A 24,684-nucleotide genomic window follows, 5' to 3' on the forward strand; every position below is an offset into this window, starting at 1 on the left:
TGAAAGGGTGGGCATGGGGAGGTTTTCAGAATTTCCTGTGCAAGCATAGGGACTAGGAACATGGTTTCATTTTTAAAATGAAAAGAAAACTGGAGGAGGGTGCTTCACACATGACTTTGCTTCCTATGGTGCATTATAGCCTCATCCCACACAAGTTTGGTCAGCGATAAGCTCTGCCTTGTGTGCTGGGCTTAGGATTGTACCCTCCCATGTCAGAGAAAGAATGTGTGCATGCGAATAACCTTGAGATTCTGCAAAGTATTTAAACGCAAGAACATTAGCAGCCTGCTGGATCCGTCAAGTGGTCCAGCGTCCTGTTCTCACAGTGGCCAACCAGATCATAGCTGTCAACGTTTCCCTTTTTTAAAGGGAAATTTCCTTATTCCGAATAGGATTTCTCGCAAGAAAAGGGAAAAGTTGACAGCTATGAACCAGATGCCTGTAGGAAACCTGCGAGCGGGTCCTCTCCCCTCCTGCGTTTTCCAGAAACTGGCATTCAGAAGTGGCGCTGCCTCCAGCCGTGGAAGCAGAGCGTGACCATCCTGCCAACTATCCACTCACAGCTTTCTCTTTCCCGAATTTGCCCCGTCCTTTTTTAAAGCCATCCAAGTTGGTGGGAGTGAGTTCCCTGGTGTAACTGTGCACAGTGTGAAGAAGGGCTTATTTGTCACCTTTATCGAAGTGCTGCCACATTACACAGTGGACAGGAACATGGATGTGTATGTCAGGAGTTCAGCCTACACTCGAGTAGGACCCTGGCAGAGACACATGCCCGACTGGCATGTTCTCTCCCTCCTGGTCTTTCGTTTGGGAGCTTCAAAAGCTTTCTTCATCCGGAACATCACAGCGACTGATACCGCAGAGTTTGCGCAGTTGCGTAACAGACCTCAGCATTTTGGCTCATTTACTTTATTTACATATAAACACACACGGAGCATTGCAACACAGCTCCCTCTCTCTCTAGCATCAGGCAGCAAAGAGAAAAAGAACAAAGGACAATAGTCCCACCTCATGGAACACAATAACACAAACATCCTGTCTCCGTCACTTCCCACTCTGTGGAGTCAAAACATAAACCGTCATGTGATAGACAAAAATCCCATGACTGCAATCATGGAGCAGGAATTCTAACAGTGTATACCTCTGAATGCTACTTTCTGTGAGTCTAAAGAGCGGGGAGAGGGCGTGGGTCGTAGCCCCAGTCCGAGTCCCGTTGCTGAGCTAGCAGGGGCTGGGAGGAACACTTGCCCGAGAGCAGAATCCACATACAGAGTCAGGCAGTCCAGAGGTCAGGGAATCCAGATGATCCCAGAGCCAAAGGTCCAATTAGATAGCCGGAAGCAACAAGGAAGGAACCCAGAACCACAGGCGTTGTTTCCAGCAACAACTTGACTGCTGCTGAGAGCTCTATTTAAGAGGACCGGAGCCAGCTGGTTATCATCAGTGCCTTTTCTGTGTCCTGATCAGCTGCAGGTGGAGTCATTCCGCCTTCTCATTCATTGATTCATTCATCATTTTATTTACACACCGCCTTTCCGTAGTTAAAAGCGCTCAAGGCGGCTTACAGCAGGACAAGATTTACATAATTACCAACATAACAAAAATCATAAACAATAAATAAAACACATAAAAATACACAGCCAAATGGAAAACAATTTCCACATAAATAATAAAATCTAAAACTAAGAATATAGCATTGATATCAATCACAATTTAAAACGACATAGATAAAAAATAAAAGGATTTAAAAACAACAAAAAACGGGGTCCTCTCTGCCCAGCAGTATGGGAATATTCAGGGATGCAGGAAGGATATATTGTCTGATAATAGCCTTTCCAACTTGTGTTAACAAGTTCACAATTTAGCAGAGTAACATTCCCCTTTTTAAACTTGCAGCGGATGTGTTTGCTCAGGCTCGCTAAGGCCTCTATAATAACTGTTCTGGTATTTTCCCCTTATTCCCTCATAAAAGATAAGACACGACACAGTCTTCTATATAAGTATAAAAAGGTTTACTCACACATCATTCTTTTCACAATAGGATCCCAGAACGGCAGACTTAGCTTAGAAAAGTAACATATACCTAGAAACTACCGTATTTTTCGCCCTATAAGACGCACTTTCCCCCCTCCAAAAATGAAGGGGAAATGTGTGTGCGTCCTATGGGGCGAATGCAGGCTTTTGCTGAAGCCTGGAGAGCGAGGGGGGTCGGTGCGCACCGACCCCTCTTGCTCTCCAGGCTTTAGGAAGCTATCCGCTAGCCGTGGGAGACCCAGCTCTCCCAGGGCTAGTGGAGACCTTGCCGGCACCCAGAAGCTTGGGGCGCTGAGCTCCGCACGCCCCAAGCTTCGGGATTAGCGCAGCGGTCCGCTAGCCGTGGGAGAGCCGCACAACGTCGCGGGGCTCTCCCACGGCTAGCGGAGACCTTGCCGGCACCCAGAAGCTTGGGGCGCGCTGAGCTCCGCACGCCCCAAGCTTCGGGATTAGCGCAGCGGTCCGCTAGCCGTGGGAGAGCCGCGCGACGTCGCGGGGCTCTCCCACGGCTAGCGGAGACCTTGCCGGCACCCAGAAGCTTGGGGCGCGCTGAGCTCCGCACGCCCCAAGCTTCGGGTTTAGCACAGCGCACCTGGGGGGGAAATAAATTTTTCCCCCTTTATTTCCCCCCAAAAAACTAGGTGCGTCCTATGGGCCGGTGCGTCCTATGGGGCGAAAAATACGGTATCTCATATGGAGACAGTCCCTTTGTCCTCTCTTGGGAAGCCAAGAGAGCATCTTTGGCTAAGCAGATGTTGCTTCTTCGATGCATGTGGTCAAAGAGAGAGGATGGCTGCCCTGCCCTGTGCTTTTGTCGTTACCTGCACAGGTGAGGCCACATCCACCTCTAGTCACATGCAGAGGAAGTCTGTCCCAGCCCAGGAGGAAACAGGAAGTTTACCTGCTGGCTGGACAAACATTCCTCCCCATGTGTAAACATGTTCAGTCTAGGAATGTTGTACCTGACTGCTCTTGTGTTTCACATCCCACAAGCAGCAGCAGCAGCAGCAGCAGCACTCCTTTATAGAGTCTGTCAGGCCCCTAAGCCAGGTGGAGAGAAGCAGGGCAGGGGCCTTCACACGCACCCCGTAGTTCAGTCAGTCTCCCCCTTCAGGCTGCTGTTCAGCAGGCGAAGCTGACTCCTGGCCCATGACACGCTTTCGGCCTTTGTCTGGTCGGCTGCTGTGAGAACAGGATGCTGGACTAGATGGGCCATTGGCCTGATCCTGCCAGACTCTTCTTATGCTCTTTGGGAGGCTGGCAAAGAGGCAATCTCTGCACAAGAGAGCAAACCTGCGAATGCTGGTCTCGCCCACAGCCCTGTCTAAGGCGGGTGGTGGGCTTGATTCAGAAAGGCTCTGCCATTGCAGTGCGAAAAGGGCCAGTTGATTTGCTCCTGAATCTAATTTCCCCCGCTTCCCACGCCAGCCCAGGTCCAGGTCCGTTTGTATCCCTGTCCAGCTTGTTAATTAGTGGATTTGAACAGGGTTTGCTGCACAAAGAGACCTTTAGCGTGACAAAGCAGAGAGGGGATAAGCCCTGCGTTTCCTCTTAATATGCCCCCGGGGACTCTAATGTCAATCTTGTTTAATTTTCCTTAGCTATTATTTGCTGAGCGTTTTTTTTTTAACTGTGTAATTTTTGTGCTAATCACATGGATTAAGCCCCTGCCGTTTCTGAAAAGTGATTGTGTTTCTCCTCGGTGCTTTTGTTAACGCAGTAGGTAATTTCCTGCTGAACGAGGGAGTGCTGCTTTCTCCCTTTCTGACTTTTTTAGACTTGCTCCCTCCAAGAAAAGAGCAACTCCTGAAGGTTTTAAGCCTGCCGGGCAGGGTGTTGGTTCTTTTCTGACTTAATGGCTGCGCAGCATCTAGTGTTCCAGGCGATTTATAAATAAATGTTGTTATTTTTAAAAAGGCTTGGGGGCTAGCTGTTCATTCCAGCGTTTCAGCTCCTGGTGCCGTTTGCTTTCAGTCTCTCTGTGGACCCTGGCATGGTTGTTCCTTAAGTGACAAAAGTCAGAAATCCAGTTGGGAAAGGAGGAGGAGGAAATAGTTTTGATTGGGGCTGCAAATGATATGATGCAGGATAGCTCAGGCAAAGGGACATGGGTGGCGCTGTGGGTTAAACCACAGAGCCTAGGACTTGCTGATCAGAAGGTCGGCGGTTCGAATCCCCGCAACAGGGTGAGCTCCGATTGCTTGGTCCCAGCTCCTGCCAACCTAGCAGTTTGAAAGCACGTCAAGTGCAAGTAGATAAATAGGTACCGCTCTGGCAGGAAGGTAAACAGCGTTTCCGTGCGCTGCTCTGTCATGCTGGCCACATGACCCGGAAGCTGTACGCCGGCTCCCTCGGCCAATAAAGCGAGATGAGCGCCGCAACCCCAGAGTCGGTTACGACTGGACCTAATGGTCAGGGGTCCTTTTACCTTTACCTTTTAGCTCAGGCAAAGCATGGGACCCACATGCAATACAGCAGTTCAGTACCCCTCCCCTCCCCTGTCCCCTGGGTTTCATGCAAAAACACCAAAGATGCAGCATACAAAATCAATCGTCTTTTGGTATATAGCACTGTCGTCTTCGTTCATCTGCTTCTCTTATCTTTTTCTTTCTAAGCAGAAGACTGTGATTGCGAAGGATACTTCAATGGGCAATATATAGGTGAGGAGCTGGTGGTTGCCACTCTGGCCTTGGTTGTGGGTATCATATGTACATTTTCTACTTACATAATAAAAATAATGTATTCCTTATACCCCTCCCATCTGACTGGGTTGCCCCAGCCACTCTTGGTAGCTGCCAGGGTAATATACAAACACAGCAAAACATCAGGTGCTAAAAGCTTCCCGATAAAAGCCTTGGCCCAGTATACCTGAAGGAGCGTCTCCACTCCCATCATTCAGCCTGGACACTGAGGTCCAGCGCTGAGGGCCTTCTGGTGGTTCCCTCCCTGCGAGGTGAGGTTACAGGGAACCAGGCAGAGGGCCTTCTTGGTAGTGGCACCCGCCCTGTGGAACGCCCTCCCATCGGATGTCAAGGAAATAAACAACTATCTGACTTTTTAGAAGACATCTGAAGGGAAGTTTTTAACGTCTGATGTTTTATCATGTTTTTAATATTCTGTTGGGAGCTGCTCAGAGTGGCTGGGGAAACCCAGCCAGATGGGCAGGGTATAAATAAATTCTTATTCTTATTATTACAAGTTGCTTTTGTTTTACATGCTTGCTTTTGTATTGCAATTTATTGTATTTGCATTAATGCATTTTACAAATGAGGCAAGCCACAAAAGGTTTCAGCGTTGAAGTGCTTCTGGACAGGATTCCGGCTTAGTCAGTCACATTTTCTCCCAGGATATGCCATCCCATTTCCCTTTCACCCGCTCCCCCAGCAACGTTCAGCCAGCATTCTATGGCCACTGAGAGTAGCTATTTGGGCTAGTTTTGGGGCTTTTCCCTTCCTTAAGAAGTGGGTTTTTTTTGTTTGTTTTTTTGTAGTTCAGAACCTTGAGCCTGTTTGGGGGTCCCCAACCCATCGGACCAAACTTGGTGACAATGATGTTCTTTTTGGCTTTGCAGCTGGCTTGAGACGGAGTTTCCGGCTGAGTCGAAAGGAAAAGCAGAATGGCCAGAGTGAAGCCAAGCAGGTCGAACAGCCTCACCCCTCGGAGCTCCTCACCTACGAGGAAGTGGTCAAATACCAGCAGCAGCCAGGAGAAAGAAAGAGACTGGTGGTTTTGATTGGTGAGTTATTCTGTGAGGAAAAGGCTATCGCTGCCTTGCCCACCGGCTTTATTTCTGAAATAAAGAGATTCTGGAGCCCAAGACCAGCCTTTCCCAAACCTCTGAGAAGTGGAGAATAAATCTTGGGGGGGTTGTGCCTGAGGTGGGGTTTGTGTGTGTGTGTGTGTGTGTGTGTGTGTGTGTGTATATATATATATATATATATATATATATATATATATATATATATATATATAATCTGTCCGTATACAGTGGAACCTCGGTTGTTGAAAGTAATCCGTTCCGGAAGACCGTTTGGCTTCCAAGACGTTTGACAACCGAGGCGCAATGGGCCGTCGACAAAATAAATTGTGAAAAATGAGAAACGCGCCTTGGAACCATTTGACTTCTGAGGCGCGTTCAAAAATGGAAGCATTTACTTCCAGGTTTTTGGCGTTCAACTTCTGAAACGTTTGGCAGCCGAGACGTTCGAAAACTGAGGTTCCACTGTATATAGAGAGATTCATTCAAAATAAGCCTGGTTTCACTATCCAAAGAGGTCTGGAATTTGGATCGACCTTAATTGGAGCCCAGGTAGTCTCAAAGAAGCAGTGCTTTTACATCAGGCTTTGCTAACCGGGAGTTTTGGACTACAATTCCCATCAGTCCCTGAGGCACCGCAGGCATGTTGGGCCAAGCAGCCTCCAGGGTTGTCAAGGCTGGCAGATTATTTTTTTTGCAGATTTCTTCAGTGATGTGTCTTAAAAATACGGGTTTTGGGTGTGAGGAATTCAAATCTGCTAGCATTTTTGTGACTGGACAACATTTAGTTTGGTAAATCTATGCTTGATTAAAGAGCACATAAATTGTTCTTGGAAAACCTTTTTTTATTAAAAAAATCACCTTCTGAAAACATCAAGTAATGTTAAATAATAGCTAATGATAATAGTAATAATACTATATAATGGCAGGTACTTGGCAATCATTTTTAATGATTTCTATGCAATTTTACGCACATTTTACTTATCAAGCAAAACTAAGTTAGATTAATTTAACCAGTGCTATTTTTCTTGAAAAGAGGTGTCAGAACTCACCATGAACACCTCCCTTGTTCTTTTATAATGGCAATGGCACCCACATGAGAGGTGCCTGAGTTCTGGTGAGTTCCTCCTGGGAAAAAAGCCCTGAATTGAACCAAAATATATTTTTTAATTCCCAAGGCATGTTACAGCTTTTTTTAGCATCCCTCATTTTGGGAATAGGAAAGTTGAAAAATTCAACACACCCCAACACGGCAGGCTGTGTGTGGTGTGCTCACATGCAGGCCTGTCCACTTAGTTCCTCACTGCCACCCTTCAATATCTGCTGCCTGAGGCGGTTATCTCACTCAGCCTAACAGTAGGGCCGTCCTGCCAGACTTGGAGCTGAATGAGTGCAGGGTTTCTGCAGCTTCTAGGACACCCTTTTCTTCAAGCTCAGGAGGAAGGGTTGTTGCGGGTGGCAAGTGAAAATGTGGAAGCCTGACAATGTCCAGAACATTGTCTTAGCCACTGATGGAGATGTACCTTAGACTAGAATTCCTCTAGTCTCCCCCTCTTTCTTTTTTCCTTTCTCCTCCTGTGATGGAACTCCTATTTGGGCTTTTTTCTGGCCCATGTAGGACCAGTCTGGATAGTTATACCTGGTGAAGACCAGATGTTTACATCCCCCCAAAAGTTTTTGATTTGAGTTTCCATTGAAACGAGGCTGCATTTTAATGTTTTAATGTTGTATTTTAATCTTGTTTTTAAGTTGTATTTCAATTAATTTGTTTTTATATCGGTTGTTAGCCGCCCTGAGCCTGGTCTTGGCTGGGGAGAGCAGGATATAAATAATTTTTTTTAAAAAAATTATTATTATTATTATTATTATTATTATTATTATTATTATTATTATTAGGGTCCAGGGTGCAGACCTGTTCCTGACCTGTTCCTTTCGGCTCCGTCTTCTGTAAGGTACCCCTGTGCTTTGTGTTCAGTTGCAGTGATACACCTTTTCACTCTGACCTCTCAGGTTCTTTGGGGTCCCGTTTGAACGAGCTCAAGCAGAAGGTGGTGGCTGAGAACCCGCAGGAGTATGGCGTTGCCGTGCCACGTGAGTAAACCCCGCTTTTCTTTTCTTTTCCATGGCAAAATGCACCTCCCGCCTCGCCCCAGCACCTCCACTGTTTATGCCAAGCCGTTCATTATAGTCTTGTCAGGTGAAATGTGTATTTGGCAGACCTGAGAGGGAAGGCTTCCATTGCAATCTATAGCTGTAGAAAGAGCCGGGAGCAGTGAGCAAGAAACTGGAATGAGTGGGGGGGGGGGTTGAGAGAGAGAAAGAGGGAGAGGGAAAGCGAGAGGGAGAGAGAGAAAGAGAAAGAGAGAGAATGAGTGAGAGAAAAGAGGGGAAAGAAAGAAAGAAAGAAAGAAAGAAAGAAAGAAAGAAAGGGAATGAGAGAAAGAGGGAGAAGGAGAGAAGGAGAGAGAAGGAGAGAGAAAAAAGAGGGAAGGAAAAGAAAGAAAGAGCGAGAAAGAAAGGGGGGAATGAGAGAAAAAGAAAGAGGGGAGAGAGAGAGAGAGGGAAGGAAGGAAGGAAGGAAAGAAAGAAAGAAAGAAAGGAAGGAAGGAAGGAAGGAAGGAAGGGAGGGAGGGAGGGAGGGAGGGGGAGAGAGAGAGAGAGAGAGAATGAGAGAGAAAGGGAGGGAGAGAGAAAGAAAGAAAGAAAGAAAGAAAGAAAGAAAGAAGGAGGGAAAAGAAAGTAAGAGAAAGAGAGAAAGAAAAAGGGAGGGAAAAGACAAAGAGAGAGAGAGAAAGAGAAGAAAGAAAGAAATAAAGAGGGAGAGAGAGAGAATCAAAGGCACCTCCCACCCACCCAGTCATTAAGGAGAGATAGGGACGCGGGTGGCGCTGTTGTCTAAACAACTGAGCCTCTTGGGCTTTCCGATTGGAAGGTCGGTGGTTCGAATTCCCGCAACGGAATGAGCTCCCATTGCTCTGGCCTGCCTCCTGCCAACCTAGCAGTTCGAAAGCACGCCAGTGCAGGTAGATAAATAGGTACCGCTGCAGCAGGAAGGTAAACGGCGTTTCTGTTCACTCTGGTTTCTGTCACGGTGTCCCGTTGCGCCAGAAGCGGTTTAGTCATGCTGGCTACATGACCTGGAAAGCTGTCTGTGGACAAACACCGGCTCCCTTGGCCTGAAAGCGAGATGAGCGCTGAACCCCATAGTCGCCTTTGACTGGACTTAACCATCCAGGGGTCCTTTACCTTTTAAGGAAAGATGTATTAAAATTGCTCCGTTTTAAGGTCTGAAAAACAGACAAACAAGTGAATGATTCTCAAATGCAATGGCGGAGGAAGGGTGTGTGTGGTTCACCTCGGGTGTTATCACTGAGCGGTGTGTGTGATAAAACGAGTTTAAAAAATAAATAAAAATTGGGCTCATGAAACTTTTTAGGAGTGACGTGGTGGCTTAGGGGCCTTCAGGTTCCGTGCTGCCTGAAACGGCAGCGTGGGACTTGCGCCTGCCTACTGCCTCTCCCTCAGCCATCCTATAGCTGAGGGGGAGGCGGCGGAGAGGCTCCAAGCACAGGGGAGGTTTGCCCGCCCCCATGGGCAAATTGCCCCGCCCCCGGCTGCAGGACACGCCCCCGCACCAGGCACCCAAGTGGCTAGCTGCACCGCTGCTCAAATGCAAACCTTAATATTTTGAAGCCTCTGTTTCCCCGTGAATTATGTTCGCACGCAACTTGCCACACTGGGAACAAGTGGCGGCGAGAGCGTGAAACTGCTCCAAAGGGCCGCTGAATTGGGATGATGGATGACTTGCTGTTAAGCCATCCATCCGTGGCAGATGACAGAAATAATTATCCCAGAATGTCTTAAATAAGTGCTGTGTATGCACGCATGCCTCATAACTCAGCAACCACCCCCCCCGGCCACTGTGGATGATTTGAAAGCTGTGCACAGATGGGTCCTTCGTCTCTTGGGATCCCAAATGCAGAAACTGCCTTCTACCTTAGAAGGGCTGTAGGCACACCTGAGCAGAGACACTGTTCGTGCCAAGCGTGTGTATGTTTTGTGTGCACGCACGTGGGGCACTTCTTGCCCCCAGAGATTCTCCTTGGCTTCTTAGCTGCGATTTTCGCTGTGCTCATCAGAATGTGCCTGGTCCCGAGAGGTTTTTTTAAACAGAGTTGGCGTGGAGGTGGCATTTCAGCTGCCAAGCATCTGTCTCGGTTGGCCTCGCTGCTCCCACGAGGATTGTAAGAGGGGAAGGGGAGCAGAGGGTCATCCTGCCTCTCCCCACAAGTACCTCACAGACCCATGTCCATGCCAGTGTTCTTCTACCTTGGGTCCCCAGATGTCATTGGACGACTTCTTCTTCCTTGGTGATCACTCGTAGCCGAGTAAGATCGCCTTCCATAAACACTGTTTTAACAGTGGGTCCGTAAGTGACTGTGGAGGTCGATTCTGGATCCACATGTCCTTCCACAGTGGGGACATAGGTTTCCAGGTGGGAGTTGATCACGGTGATGGTTTGCCAAGCATGCCTTCCTCTTAGCACTGTTTCTCCCTTTCATCCTGAATTCAAGCTTCTTCAAAACCCATGACACCTTTGGTAAAGGCTGTTCTCCAACTGGAGTGCTCGCAGGCCAGTGTTTCCCAGTTGTTGGTGTTTATACTACATTTTTTAAGATTTGCCTTGAGAGAGTCTTTAAACCTCTTTCGTTGACCACCAGCATTACGCTTTCCATTTTTAAGTTCGGAATAGAGTAGTTGCTTTGGAAGATGATAATAAGGCATCCGCACAACATGACTAGTACAACGAAGTTGATGTTGAAGAATCATTGCTTCGACATTGGTGATCTTTGCTTCTTCCAGTACATTGGCATTAGTTCGCTTGTCTTCCCAAGTGATGTGTAAAATTTTTCGGAGACACCGTTGTCAATGGTGTCCTTGGACTACAGCTCCCATCCTCTCTCACCTTTGGCAAAGCTGGTTGGGGATGATAGGGGTTGTAATCCAATTTTGGGCGCCTCAATTTAAGAAGGATGAGCTGGAACGTGCTCAGAGGAGGGTGATCAGGATTGGCAAGGGTCTGGAAACAAAGCCTTAGGAGGAACGGTTGAAGGAGCCTGGAAAAGAGGAGGCTGAGAGGAGATACATTAGCCATCTTCAAATATCTCAGAGGCTGTCACATGGAAGAGGAACAAGCTTGTTTTCTCCTGCTCTGGAGTGGAGGACTTGAACCAACGGCTCCCAGTAACAAGAAAGGAGATTCCGACTCAACTTCAGAAAGAACTTTCTGACAGTAAGAGCTGTTTGACAGTGGAATAGACTCCCATGGAGGTGGTGGACTCTCCTTCCATGGAGGTTTTTAAGCAGAGGTTGGGTGGCCATCTGCCATGGATGCTTTAGCATTGCAGGAGGGTTGGACCAGAGGTCCCTTCCAACTCTACAATTCTATGATTCTATGAATACCTGCAGACAAAAGCTTGCAGAACTCGGACCTGCAGAGCCCACGTTGCTGTGGGGCAGGCAGGGGGCAGGTGCCTACAGGGCAGAATAAGTCTGAATGGCTTGATCTGATGGAATCCAACACCATTTGGAAGTTCCACATCACTGAGTTAAACTATGCAAAGCCACCTCTTGCATTCTACCCAGGGCAAAACTCAAGCAGTGGGGTTTTTGGGGTTTTTTTTGCTGGGACTGTAAACAAAACAAAACCCCATGCCCAACATGCTGCAGTTCCCTGGTCCTAATTCCATCACTCATGCCTATAATTTAAAATATATATATATATATATATTTTAAAAAAGAACATTAAATGCACGCACTCACTTAACATCACATGCTCAGCCTATAAAAGGGTTTGGATATAAGTACAGGGGCTTCTCTTTCCAACTTTCCATTCTTTTTTTTGCCCCTTAAGATGAGCCGCTCCCCTTCTTACTACCTGCTTTCGATTTTGAAGCCTTCCTCTGTTTTGCATCAGCATTTTGTGCTTTTCATAACATCGATGGTAGAGGGCTGCTGCTGTTGTTTTATTCAACACAAAATTCTATAGTGAGCGGGGAGGCAGATTGCTTGCTTTGGTCCTAAATGCATTAGGATGGGTTGGGGTTCGAGGGTGGTGCAATAATCTAGCTTTCAACCGCTGCCAAAGAACAAGGCGATGGTGGCAGCGGCCACGGGAACTTCCTGATACGATTCTGAAACTGCTGGAATTAAATCAGAGCAGCAACGTTGGGAGAAATTTGCCGCCGCTGATGGAGGTGTTGAATAATTGAAACATTTGTAAGGCACCGAACTCGGCTATAAAATGTGAAAACCGTTTTGGGAGCCAACAAGGAGATTATATAAATGTCCGCGGTGTGAGGCCAGATGCAGAATATCATTTCTGGCATCAGTAAAGTCCATGGAGAAATAGCTCATGGCTGCTGAATTCAAGGCTGGAATATAACCAGGGGGGAGTGGGGAGGTGGTAACTTACAACCCCCCAGCCTGATTTATTCTTTTGGCCTAATTTATGGGAGTGTCAAGGAGGAGGAAAAAGGGTGCCAATCAGACCCTGACCGATTACTTTTGATACAACATGACCGCCAACTGAAAAAACGCTTCCCGTTCCTGAGGTGTGGTGTGTTCTGTGCTATGAAAAAATAAAATTTACCCACCAAGAGGAGCTAGATCAGTGGTTCCCAACCTTTTTTTGTCCATGCCCCACCTAAGCATCTCTAAAATCCTGATCTCTCTCCCCTGCTGTGACATATACAGTGGTACCTTTGGTTACAGACGCTTCAGGTTACAGACTCTGCTAACCCAGAAATAGTACCTCGGGTTAAGAACTTGCTTCAGGATGAGAACAGAAATCGCACAGTGGTGGCGTGGCGGCAGTGGGAGGTCCCATTAGCTAAAGTTGTATCTCAGGCTAAGAACAGTTTCAGGTTAAGAACAGACCTCCGGAACAAATTACGTTCTTAACCCGAGGTACCACTGTAATTCTTATTATTCAAAAGTGAACTATTCATGTTGAGGAAGCCTGAAAGGCCATTAACTTGGTCTAAACAAGCTTCCAAATTGCCCCCCTTAAAAATCACATTCCCCCCTGTGGGGTGTGTGCCCCATGTTGGGGATCACAGAGCTAGATTCTGCAACATTCCACCCAGGCCAGGACTTTTTTCAGCCGGAACTCACCGGAACTCAGTCTTCACCTCTCAGGTGTGCACCATTGCCATCGTAAGAGAACAAGGGAGGCTTTCATGGTGAGTTCCGGCACCTCTTTTTCTAGAAAAATAGCACTGCATAGAACCATAGAATTGTAGAGGTGGCAAGGACCCCGAGCGTCATCTAAGCCAAACCCCTGCAATGTGGGACTCTCAAGTCCGGCATTCATGACAGATGACCATCCAACCTCTGCTTGAACATCTCCCAGGAAGGAGAGTCCACCATCTCCCGAGGGAGACCGTTCCACTGTCAAACAGCTCTTATAATCAGAAAGTTCTTCCTCATGTTTAGTTGGAATCTCCTTTCTTGTAACTTGAAGTCAGTGGAGCAGGAGCAGGAGAAAACAAGCTTGCTCCATCTTCCATGTGACAGCCCTTGAAATAATTGAAGATGGCTATCATCTCTCTTCTCAGTCTCTTTGTTACCAGGTGTCAGGGAACTGCCATCTGAGACTAAGGAGGTGAAAGGGCTCATGGAGGGTGAGAGAGACCATTCAGCGGAGGAGGGGACCAGCAGGGGGAGAAGTGGAGTTCCAAGGGAAAGTGAGTCGGAGGGAGGGCTCAGAGACACTTCAAGCGGGAGCAGCGGGGAGATTTCAGGACCTCCTGTAGGGACACCCACTCCTCGGCGGAAACTGTCACGCCGAGAGTCCAGAAGACGCGTTTCCGTTAAGGAGCTTTTATGCTGGAAGAAGTTCCGTAAACGCCCACTGTCCGATTCAACGAGCGATTGATGGAGTCATGTTTAAGGAGCTCCATCACAGACAGAGGTTTGGGGACTTAGCCAAACTCTGAGGGATTAGGATTTTACGCACAAGCAGCTCATCATCCCATCACAGCAATCGGACAGACCCCTGAAAGCAGCTTGTGCAGAGAGGCATCATGAGTAACCCAGCCGGAGCCGGAGGAGCAGCAGGAGCTGGAGAGGGTCCAAGCCTGGAAGAAAGGTACAGAGTGTTGGAACTCCAGCTAGCAATGCAAACGGCGAGGCTAGAAGAAAGGAGGGCGCAGGATGCAGAAAAGGCAAAAGGCGCTACACTAGCAAGAAAGATGCCAGGAATGGTGCAGAAGTTTGGGGGGGACCCCAGGAACTACCAAGCCTTTAGGACAGAGATGCAGTATGCTCTTGAACTGCAGTTTAATGACTTTCCCGACGAGGCATCGAGAGTGGCGTTTGTGATTGGCCATCTCGAAGGAGGGGCGAGAGATTGGGTCAGACCCCTGATGGCAGGGAATAGTGACATGCTGAAGGACGCGAGGAAGTTTTTTCGCGCCATGGATTTGATGTTTTCCAGCGAGATTGAACAGGGGCTGGTGCGCAGACAATTGATGGCGTGCAAACAGGGGAGCCGATCGGTTCGTGAGTACTGGACTGAGTTTACAATGTTGATACATAGATTGGGGTGGGACCTTTCGGCAGAACCCATTCAAATGCTCTTTGAAGAGGGGCTTTCTTCGGCGGTGAAAGATGAACTTTCCCGGGCGCCCAGGGCGGAGTCTATGGACCAGCTGACCAAATCAGCGCTGACCATTGGAGCACGCCAGGAGGCAAGAGCCTTGGAGAAGCGGGAGGGGAAAGGAGAGCGTTGGAGGGATTTCCGCATTCCAGAGATTCCAGAACCAAGTTTCCCGCCAGGAGAGCCGATGGAAGTTGGAACAGCGCGCGCGTGCGCAGTTTCAAATCCCAGTGAAGGGAGGAAGAAGGAGGGAAAGAGCGCCAAGAAATGTTATCTCTGCCAGCAGCCAGGTCACTTTGCCAGAGTCTGCCCGCAAAGAAAGGAATGGCAAGGGATGGCGGGAGCTGTTGGGGGGAAGGAGGAGGAAGTCCAGGAGCCAGTAAAAGCCAACGCCTGTCTGCCTCTGTCAGGGCACTGCAGACAGGCCAAGGAGCAGTAAAAGTGCCCACTCCGGAACCTCCAAGACCAGCCCTAGTAATAGAGGTGTTGCTAGAGCTGGCAAACGGATACCCACTAAAGACTAAGGCGCTGCTGGACTCAGGCAGCTCCTGTAATTTTATGAGCAAGGAGTTTGCAGCTGAACACCAGATACAGACACTCCCTTTAAGCAACCCCCTGCAGGTCACCACGATCGATGGGAGGGAGCTGCTGGGAGGAGAAGTCAGCCTACAAACCGTCCCAATGGTTATGAGGGTGGCCAGGCACACTGAGAGGATAGCGTTCAATGTAGCCACCCTGGGAGGGGCTCCAGTCATTTTGGGAATGAGCTGGCTAGCGTTGCATGACCCGCTAGTGGGCTGGCATCAGAGAGTGGTCTCCTTTGGGTCAGCACATTGTCTGGAACACTGCAGAGAGGGAAAGGTGCCAGAAGGGGCAAAAGCCTCTCTAGCAGGGACGGAAGTGGCGGACAAAGGGAAGGTGCCCAAACAATACGCTGACCTGAGCAAGGTCTTCAGTGAAAGGGAAGCAGATAAATTACCACCGCACAGAGACTTTGACTGCCAAATTAATCTGGTCCCTGGGGCCCAGCTCCCCGTGGGCAAGCTGTACGCCATGTCAGACAGGGAAATGCAGGAGTTAAGGGAGTTTATTGATAAAAACCTGAAGAGGGGCTTCATCAGAGAGTCCAGAGCGGTGGGGGGGAGCCCAGTGTTTTTTGTGGACAAAAAAAACACGGATAAACCGAGATTGGTCGTGGACTACCGGGCCCTAAATGCCGTGTCAGAACCAGTGACTTTCCCCATGCCCAGGATTGATGACATTTTGACCAGGGTGAGGAAGGGAAAGATATTCACGAAACTGGACCTGAGAGGAGCATACAACCTGATACGAATAAAGAAGGGGGATGAATGGAAAACCACCATGTTCACCCCTTTGGGGGCGTTTGAATATCTCGTTATGCCATTCGGATTACAATCAGGCTCCGCCTGTTTTCAATCGCTCATGAACCACGTACTGGGACCTTTGCTCTACAAGAATTGCGTGGCCTTCCTCGATGACGTGCTGATATATTCAGAGAATGAGGAGCAGCATGTAAAGGATGTCAGGGAAGTGCTGAGCCAGCTGCAAGCAAACCAGTTGTGGGTGAAATTGGAGAAGTGTCAGTTCCACACCAAGGAGGTGGAATTCCTGGGGTACCGCTTATCAGACAAGGGATTAGCCATGGATCCAGGCAAGGTCCAGGCGGTGCTGGAATGGAAGACACCGAAAACGAAAAAAGATGTGCAAAGGTTCTTAGGGTTTGGGAACTTTTACCGTAAATTCATCAAGAACTTTGCCCACTTAACGGCTCCCATCACGGACTGTCTAAGCAGCAAGAAGAAATTCGTTTGGACGGCGGAGGCGGAACATGCTTTTGAGGAATTGAAAAGGGCATTCGCTTCGGAAGAACAGCTCCTGCATGTGGATTTGCAAAAACCCATGAGAGTGGAAACTGATGCCTCAGACCGGGCGGTGGGGGCGGTGCTGCTTCAGCCAGGGAGCAATAAGTCGGAATGGAGACCGTGTGCCTTCTTTTCGCGTAAGCTGAACAAATCCGAGAGGAACTACACGGTATATGACCGAGAACTACTCGCCATTCACGAAGCGTTCCGGAGATGGAGACACTTACTAATTGGCGCACAACATAAGGTGCAAGTGTGTACGGACCACAAGAATTTGGAGTATTGGAGAACGGCACGGGTGCTCAACCAACGACAAGTGAGATGGGCCCAGGAGTTCTCCAAATTCCATTTTGAAATTTGCTATGTGCCAGGTCCAGAAAACATCAGAGCGGACGCTCTCTCTCGCAAACCTGAATATTTGGAGGGGGAGGGAGCGCCGGAAGAGAGACATATTATCCCAGAGGACCACTGGGTGTGTGGTGCGGCCTGGGTGGGGCAAAGAGAACTGGTAGAGGGAACGGTAAATGATGAGTACGCCCAGGACAAGCTCAGAGGTCTAAGGAGAGAGGGAGAAGACCCCGGGGGTTTTGAAGAAAGAAACGGGGCATTGTATTACAGAGGGGCGCTATATATACCCGAAGGGGAATTGAGGGGGAGAGTACTCAAACAGCTGCACGACAATCCCACAGCGGGGCATTTTGGGCAACACAAGACCATGTGGTTGGTGACCAGGGAGTTTTGGTGGCCCAAGGTGAGGGAGGATGTACGGGAGTATGTGAGAAGGTGTGACCAATGCCAGAGAGCCAAAGGAGAAAGGCGGGCACCAGCGGGGTTATTAGAACCGTTACCCACACCAGAACGACCGTGGGAGGCGGTGTCGATAGATTTTATGACTGATCTGCCCAAATCCCAGGGGAAAACCGCCATACTAGTCGTAGTAGACCTGTTAACTAAGATGGGTCACTTTGTAGCTTGCTCACATGCAGTCACGGCGGAAGAAACAGCGAAATTGTTTGTAGAACATATTTTCAGGCTGCATGGCGCCCCCTTGAGGGTGGTTTCCGACAGAGGGAAACAGTTCACGTCCAGATTCTGGAGGAAACTTATGAGCTTATTGCACGTAGAGGTCAACTTTTCGACTGCCAGACACCCTGAGACCAATGGGCAGGCGGAGAGAGCAAACGGTATTCTCCAACAATACCTGAGGTGTTATGTCAATGACAGAGAGAACGATTGGGTCGAAAAGTTGGCACTAGCGGAATTTGCTTACAATAATGCTGAGAATGTGTCCACCGGGATGAGCCCCTTTTTGGCTAATTATGGGTGCCACCCCAGGGCGTTTCCAGGGGAAGGAGGGGAATGATGGAGTGTTCCGGCCGCGGAACTTTTTGTAGAAGAAATGGAAGCGATCCATCGTCAACTCCAACTCAACTTAGAAAGGGCCAAGGAAGAATATAAGAGGCAGGCAGACAAGAGCAGAAGGGAAGGTGAAACAATTAGGGTGGGGAGTCGGAAAACACCTGGGTGAAGGCAGAGGAGGTCCGTGACGAGATCTTGATCGAAACGTTCCACCAAAGGTTCCCCAGGAAACCTCAGCCAGTAGCGAGGTTTCGGAGGGAGTACTTTGGCACCACCGACGATGAGGAGGAACTGGAGGGATTCAGGGAATCGGAGTTGGAAGGAGGAACAGACTCCGATGAGGAGGAGTACTTGGAAACCGGAGACAGCAAAAGGTGGAGGGAAGTGTTCGAAACTTCGGAAGATGAGGGAGGTTCCTTCAGGGGTTTTGCTCCCTCGCCTCCCGCAGAGGAGGGGAGGGAAGGGGGTGAAGGGGGCCCTGGAGGGGAGGTGGATGTCAGGGAACTGCCATCTGAGACTAAGGAGGTGAAAGGGCTCATGGAGGGTGAGAGAGACCATTCAGCGGAGGAGGGGACCAGCAGGGGGAGAAGTGGAGTTCCAAGGGAAAGTGAGTCGGAGGGAGGGCTCAGAGACACTTCAAGCGGGAGCAGCGGGGAGATTTCAGGACCTCCTGTAGGGACACCCACTCCTCGGCGGAAACTGTCACGCCGAGAGTCCAGAAGACGCGTTTCCGTTAAGGAGCTTTTATGCTGGAAGAAGTTCCGTAAACGCCCACTGTCCGATTCAACGAGCGATTGATGGAGTCATGTTTAAGGAGCTCCATCACAGACAGAGGTTTGGGGACTTAGCCAAACTCTGAGGGATTAGGATTTTACGCACAAGCAGCTCATCATCCCATCACACCAGGCAAATCAAGGGAAACTGTACACAGACTTGACCTGTGCCTCCATGGGCAGCTGTGAGTCCAAAATGCTCCCTGAGGCAGTTGCCTCACCTTGCTTCATGTGTGGGCCGGACCTGCCAGCCCACTTAATAATAAAAGCAGAAAGAAGACCAAGCAGACATAATGAAACCTTTCCATCAATTCAGAGTACACTGGTACCTTGGGTTAAGTACTTAATTCGTTCCGGAGGTCCGTTCTTAACCTGAAACTGTTCTTAACCTGAAGCACCACTTTAGCTAAAGGGGCCTCCTGCTGCTGCTGCGCTGCTGCTGCACAATTTCTGTTCTCATCCTGAAGCAAAGTTCTTAACCCGAGGTACTATTTCTGGGTTAGTGGAGTCTGTAACCTGAAGCCTCTGTAACCTGAAGCGTAAGTAACCCGAGGTACCACTGTACAGTCTTAAATGTATGGGGCGGAGGATGGCGTTGCAAAAAGAAAGAAAAAACGTGTTCAGATACTGTCTCTTGCCAAGTTCCAAAGCTGCATCGTAAGCTCAATTTTAGTTAGTGTTGTCTTCGTTAACTTGCAAATGGGGGGGGGGAGTTGGGTTGGCCATCAAGCGGTTTCGCTTCCATCCAGCAAGCTCAACCAAATTTCTGGGGCAGTTCAGTTAATTGACAAGAACACGGTTTAGGAAACCGCGACCAAGGTGAAAGCCGCAGAATGCAGCCCAAGTTAGGAAATCAATTTCCGAAAGGGGAGGGAGGGAGCAACATTAGCCTGAAAAACTGCCTGTCTCCTGCCCATCCGTAAGAGAGATGGCAACTACGGGACTTTGACTGGAGCCCTGCCCAGAGGACGCAGAGTTAGTGAAGGGCATGCGTTTGCTTCCCCTTCAGACGTTGCATGTGGACAGAAACAAGCCTTTTAAAACAAGAACCCCAAACCCAGTGTACTTTGCAAACAGCAAACACATTCTCCAAACTTTTATGTAGCCAGAACAACACCGTTCGTGCAAAATGTATACACACACACAAACACACAAACACACACACACACACACACACACACAAACAGATGCACATCTCTTTCACTACCAGGGACCCTATCCTGTGGGAAGCACACTTGCTATGCTGTTGTCACATAACGTATTTTCTAGTCTATAAGATGCCCCCATGTATAAGACGTCTTCTATTTTGGGGGACTTAGATTCTTAGATTTAAGAAAATGGAGGGAGATTGCCCAGAGTTGTTGAGTTTTTTTTTGGAGGGGATTGCCCACAGTTTTTGAGCATTTTTTTTGGGGGGGGGTTTGTCGAAAATCGCTCACCCGCCTTACCAATCACCACCACCAACCACCATTCAACAGACTGCTCGCCACCACCAACTGCCATTCGGTTGCCCGATCGCCTACAGCAGGCATAGGCAAACTCGGCCTTCCAGATGTTTTGAGACTACAATTCCCATCATCCCTGACCACTGGTCCTGTTAGCTAGGGATGATGGGAGTTGTAGTCCCGAAACATCTGGAGGGCCGAGTCTGCCTATGCCTAGCCTACAGAAACCGCCATTCGACTGACCGCTCACCGCAGCGCCAGCCTATTTTTAAAGGAAAAAAACCTAGTCTTATACACGGAAAAAATACGGTATGTATTCATCTCTAGAGGATGAAGATCAGGAAGGAACAAATTCTACTAGTTTGGAGCAGAAGGAGCTATTCAAGGCACAAACACCCTCCCTTTTTCTCCTGAGCATTTTTTATTTTTATTTTTTGTTAGAAACAAAATGACTGAGTTTTTAAAATAGCAATTATCAGTGGGCAGGCGGTGGGTGGGGGTGGCAAGTCTTGATGATTTCAAATGCACGATTGCACAAATGGTGCTTTAAACCAGGGGTGGGGGACCTGGTGCCTGAATTCAGAACACTGCATGTCAACTCTGGGGATGGTCCAGTAGTGCTTGTTTTTAGGGTGGCACTGTGGGTTAAACCACTGAGCCTAGGGCTTGCCGATCAGAAGGTCAGCGGTTCGAATCCCCGCCATGGGGTGAGCTCCCGTTGCTCGGTCCCTGCTCCTGCCAACCTAGCAGTTCGAAAGCACGTCAAAGTGCAAGTAGATAAGTAGGTACCGCTCGTCGGGAAGGTAAACGGTGTTTCCGTGCACTGCTCTGGCTCACCAGAAGCGGCTTAGTCATGCTGGCCACATGACCCGGAAGCTGTACGCCGGCTCCCTCAGCCAACAAAGCAAGATGAGCGCCACAACCCCAGAGTTGGCCACAACTGGACCTAATGGTCAGGGGTCCCTTTACCTTTACCTTTAGGGTGGGTGGGAGCTGGGTTGAGGGCTTCAGTTTTGGGTGGAAGGATGTTGCCTGCTGTGGCCTCCATTGCCTAGGTGGCCAGTTTTGATAGAAGCTGTAGACCAAAACCTGTGGCAGGCACCACATTGGCTGCTACTGCCATAAATGGACCACACACCTACCCATTGAGGAGAAAAACAGACAAGTAGAACAAAGGTTTCTCAGAGGTCAGGTCTATGGAGGCCCCACCACTCCTTTGTCATGAGTCTCTCGGGGCCAACGTTGTTTTTTTAAAAAAATTATTATTATTATTATTATTATTAATAATAATATTTTTAAATTAATTTTCAATGACAATCCAATAATAGCCTCACTATAACAATACCAAATTATAATACAGTTACTAATACCAATCATTCAAATACCAAATTATATCATTTAGATGGCCCCCCATGTGCTAGAATCAGTGCTTTGGTGGTTTTCTTTATTTCTGCGTTCCAAAATCTTACTAATTTCAATTACATTCCAGTCAAAATAATAATCCCTTATACAACAACTGCAATATTCATAACTTCGATTCGTGTTGACACATTAAATCATGAGTAGGCAAACTAAGGCCTGGGGGCCGGATCCGGCCCAATCGCCTTCTAAATCCGGCCCGCGGACGGTCTGGGAATCAGCGTGTTTTTACATGAGTAGAATGTGTGCTTTTATTTAAAATGCATCTCTGGGTTATCTGTGGGGCATAGGAATTCGTTCATTTTTTTCCTTCAAAATATAGTCTGGCCCCCCACAAGATCTGAGGGACAGTGGACTGACCCCCTGCTGAAAAAGTTTGCTGACCCCTGCATTAAATGATCTATAGAACTAGAAGCGAGGCACTCAGGCTATATCCTTGTCCTTGCTGTGTGTCGGGGCCAAAGTTTTAACCTGTCTCTTTCAGTGGCACTTTAGCAAGCTGAACGTTGGACAGCCAAGGACAGATGAAAGATAAAAAGTACAGCTTCATGCGGCGCGAAGTAAAACTGTGGAACTCATTCCCTCAGGAGGCCGTGATGACCACGAGCTTGGATGGCTTTAAAAGAGGAATGGACAAATTCCTGGAGGAGACAGCTACTGATGGCTACAATCCATGAGGGCTCTGCTCTGCCTCCCCAGTCATGCTTCTGAATACCAGTTGCTGGAAACCCACAGAAGGCCACAGAGCTCTTGTGCTTGGGTCCTGCTCGCAGGCTTCCCACAAGCAACTGGTTGGCCACTTTAGTAACAGGAAGCTGGACTGGATAGGCCAGGCCTAGGCAAACTCAGCCCTCCAGATGTTTTCGGACTACAACTCCCATCATCCCTGACCACTGGTCCTGTTAGCTAGGGATGATGGGAGTTGTAGTCCCAAAACATCTGGAGGGCCGAGTTTGCCTAGGCCTGGGATAGGCCATTGCCTTGATCCAGGCAGGCTGTCCTTATGTTCTACATCATTATGAGGTGATGTTGGACTTTCGAAGGAAGAGAGGAGAACTAGCCCCGCTGTACATCGGAGAGGGCTGTGTGGAGAGAGTCTCTTCCTTTAAATTCCCAGGAGTTTATCTCAGTGAAGACCTTACTTGGAAAATAAATACAACCCAGGTGGTTAAGAAAGCCCAACAGAGACTCCATCTCCTCAGAGTATTGCGGAAGAACAATGTCAATCAACATTTGATGATCTCCTTCTACCGGTCAACAATAGAAAGTGTCCTTTCATACTGCATCATGGTGTGGTACGCTGGTTTGACATCATCTGATAGGAAGTGCCTACAGAGGGTGGTGAATACAGCACAAGATATTATGGGCTGTCCCGTGAATCCGCTGGATGAAATAGCGGAAGAACGTTGCCTCAGGAGAGCGAGGAAAATTCTCAGGGATGATTCACACCCTGGCTGGCACTTTCTTGATCTCTAGCCCTCAGGCAGAAGATATAGAAGCATGATTAGTTGCACCAACAGGGTAAAGAACAGCTTCTATCTGTGGGCTGTTAGGCTGCTGAATGAAAAGATAACAACAGGGCAACTGACTTTCGGGTTGGGTGGTTGTGCGTCAGTAAACGAGGGGAATTAAGACTAAGAGCTGAGTGGGGGGTGCTCGTGTAATCTCACTGTATACAAGTTGTACAAGTGACAATAAAGTATTTCAGTAATTAAGCCTTGAGGATTGGTTTGCCACCCAGAAGCAGCAGTGGAGGAAGCCTCTTGGGCACATGAGGTGGCACACCCAGGGCAGGGTAAACTGCCCATAGGGGCAGGGTGCACAGCACCCATAGGGATGGGGCACATGATGAGGCCTCAGCCGGCCTACAGCTGGGGGGGGAGGCAGCGGGCGGACAGGGTGGCGCCTACGGGCGCCTGAGATGCGTGGCTCGGGTACGCTACAGGCCCAGCGGTGAGTGCTGCCCGTCATTTTGTCAGTGGGGACACCCGGGGTGGACCGCACCTACTTCACCCCCCCCTTGCTACTTCCCTGCCCAGAACAAATTCTCCTTTGCAAATAGCAATGCCACATTTGTCATGTTGATATGGTCTGATTCTTGGCTTCCTCTCTCTCTTTCTCTCTCTCTCTCCCAGATACCACAAGGTCGAAGAAGAGCCACGAAAAGGAAGGCGTGGAGTACAATTTTGTTTCCAAGCAGTCGTTTGAGACAGATGTGCAGCATAACAAGTAGGCCTTGATGTCTTGTGCTTTTGTTGGGGGGAAATGAAAGTACAGTATATCTCTTCTGGGGAAGACTCCAGAATCCGATCTATATGCAGAGAGGCTACCATCCTCTTTGCTAATAGAAGCTTCTGGGCTCTTAAAAAAAAACCGGCCAGGGAATTTTTGTTATTGAGCTGCACACATTTTCTTAATATGGGACTGTAGTGAATGAGAAAACTACAACAGTGGGTTTTTTATTATTATATGGTCACAGACCCACAAAAACAGAACAAAATCATACAACTTTACACAGAGTTAAAATATATGGTGCTTATATAAACTATAGCCTAGAAGCAAGCTAAAAATACAGTTAAATTAAGAAAGCCCCTTCATGGCTCTTTGAAAGGAGAAACCTAGCAACTTTTTCCACTATTATTTTGTTCAAGTCAAGCAGTAAGTAGGCCACATACCATTCAAAAGTCATTCCTGACTATTTTAGTAGGATGAGAGTACGTAACCTATTTTGCTCATCTCTGCAAAAGTTGCATGCAAAAAGAGCAGGTCTTAATGCTTCTGTTGCTCCACCCCCACAGGGGCAGAGCCGTTTTATTATATAGAGTACCCCCAAAACAGCCATCTAGTACGGCAGAAGGAAAACAATTAAATCTAACCCTACAAAAGATAATCAGCTGGTATTTGAGAACAGTCAGGTTATCCATGTAATTTTTCTGTAAAAGTACAATATTTACATGCCACCCTCTTGTAGAGCATCAGGGCAGCATGCAACCACATGAAAACATGTGAAAGCAATATGAAGTAATCATTAAAATCACCGGCTGCTCAAGACACATTTGAAACAACTGCATAGGCCCATCAGCATGAACAAATCTAGGAAATGATATATAATAAAATGAAAAGGATGTTTGAAATAACCTTTGTAAAAAAAACCACACCAGAAGCTTTTTTTGGGGGGGGGAATTATAGGGACAGAACTACCTAAAATGTATAAAAAATTATTTATGTATGCTACTACAGTGGCAAGAATGTTACTTGCCCCAGAATGAAATGAAGCAGAAGTCCAAGCAAAGGAAGAATGGATACGTACGGAATATGCAGAAATGGTGAAACTTACTGGAAGAATAAGAAA

General features: G+C 48.2%; 1 protein-coding gene across 8 annotated transcripts in view; it reads left to right on the top strand.

Moving 5' to 3' along the window:
- Nucleotides 1-24,684, top strand: part of MPP3 (MAGUK p55 scaffold protein 3) — an 80,827-nt gene that overhangs the window by 47,593 nt on the left and 8,550 nt on the right. For 7 of the 8 annotated variants that reach the window (XR_008327238.1, XR_008327239.1, XR_008327240.1 and 4 more), the window contains 4 exons: nucleotides 4,650-4,694; nucleotides 5,606-5,770; nucleotides 7,802-7,882; nucleotides 23,468-23,561. Coding sequence is in view for 5 of the 8 variants with exons in the window: in XM_053361153.1 (XP_053217128.1) it covers nucleotides 4,650-4,694; nucleotides 5,606-5,770; nucleotides 7,802-7,882; nucleotides 23,468-23,561 (385 nt within the window). In the remaining 3 variants the exon portion in view is untranslated. The remainder of the gene's footprint in view (nucleotides 1-4,649; nucleotides 4,695-5,605; nucleotides 5,771-7,801; nucleotides 7,883-23,467; nucleotides 23,562-24,684) is intronic. The other variant, XM_053361154.1, reaches the window with a different exon arrangement.

Source organism: Podarcis raffonei, chromosome 13, assembly GCF_027172205.1.
Source record: "Podarcis raffonei isolate rPodRaf1 chromosome 13, rPodRaf1.pri, whole genome shotgun sequence".
NCBI classification, from domain to species: Eukaryota; Metazoa; Chordata; class Lepidosauria; order Squamata; family Lacertidae; genus Podarcis; species Podarcis raffonei.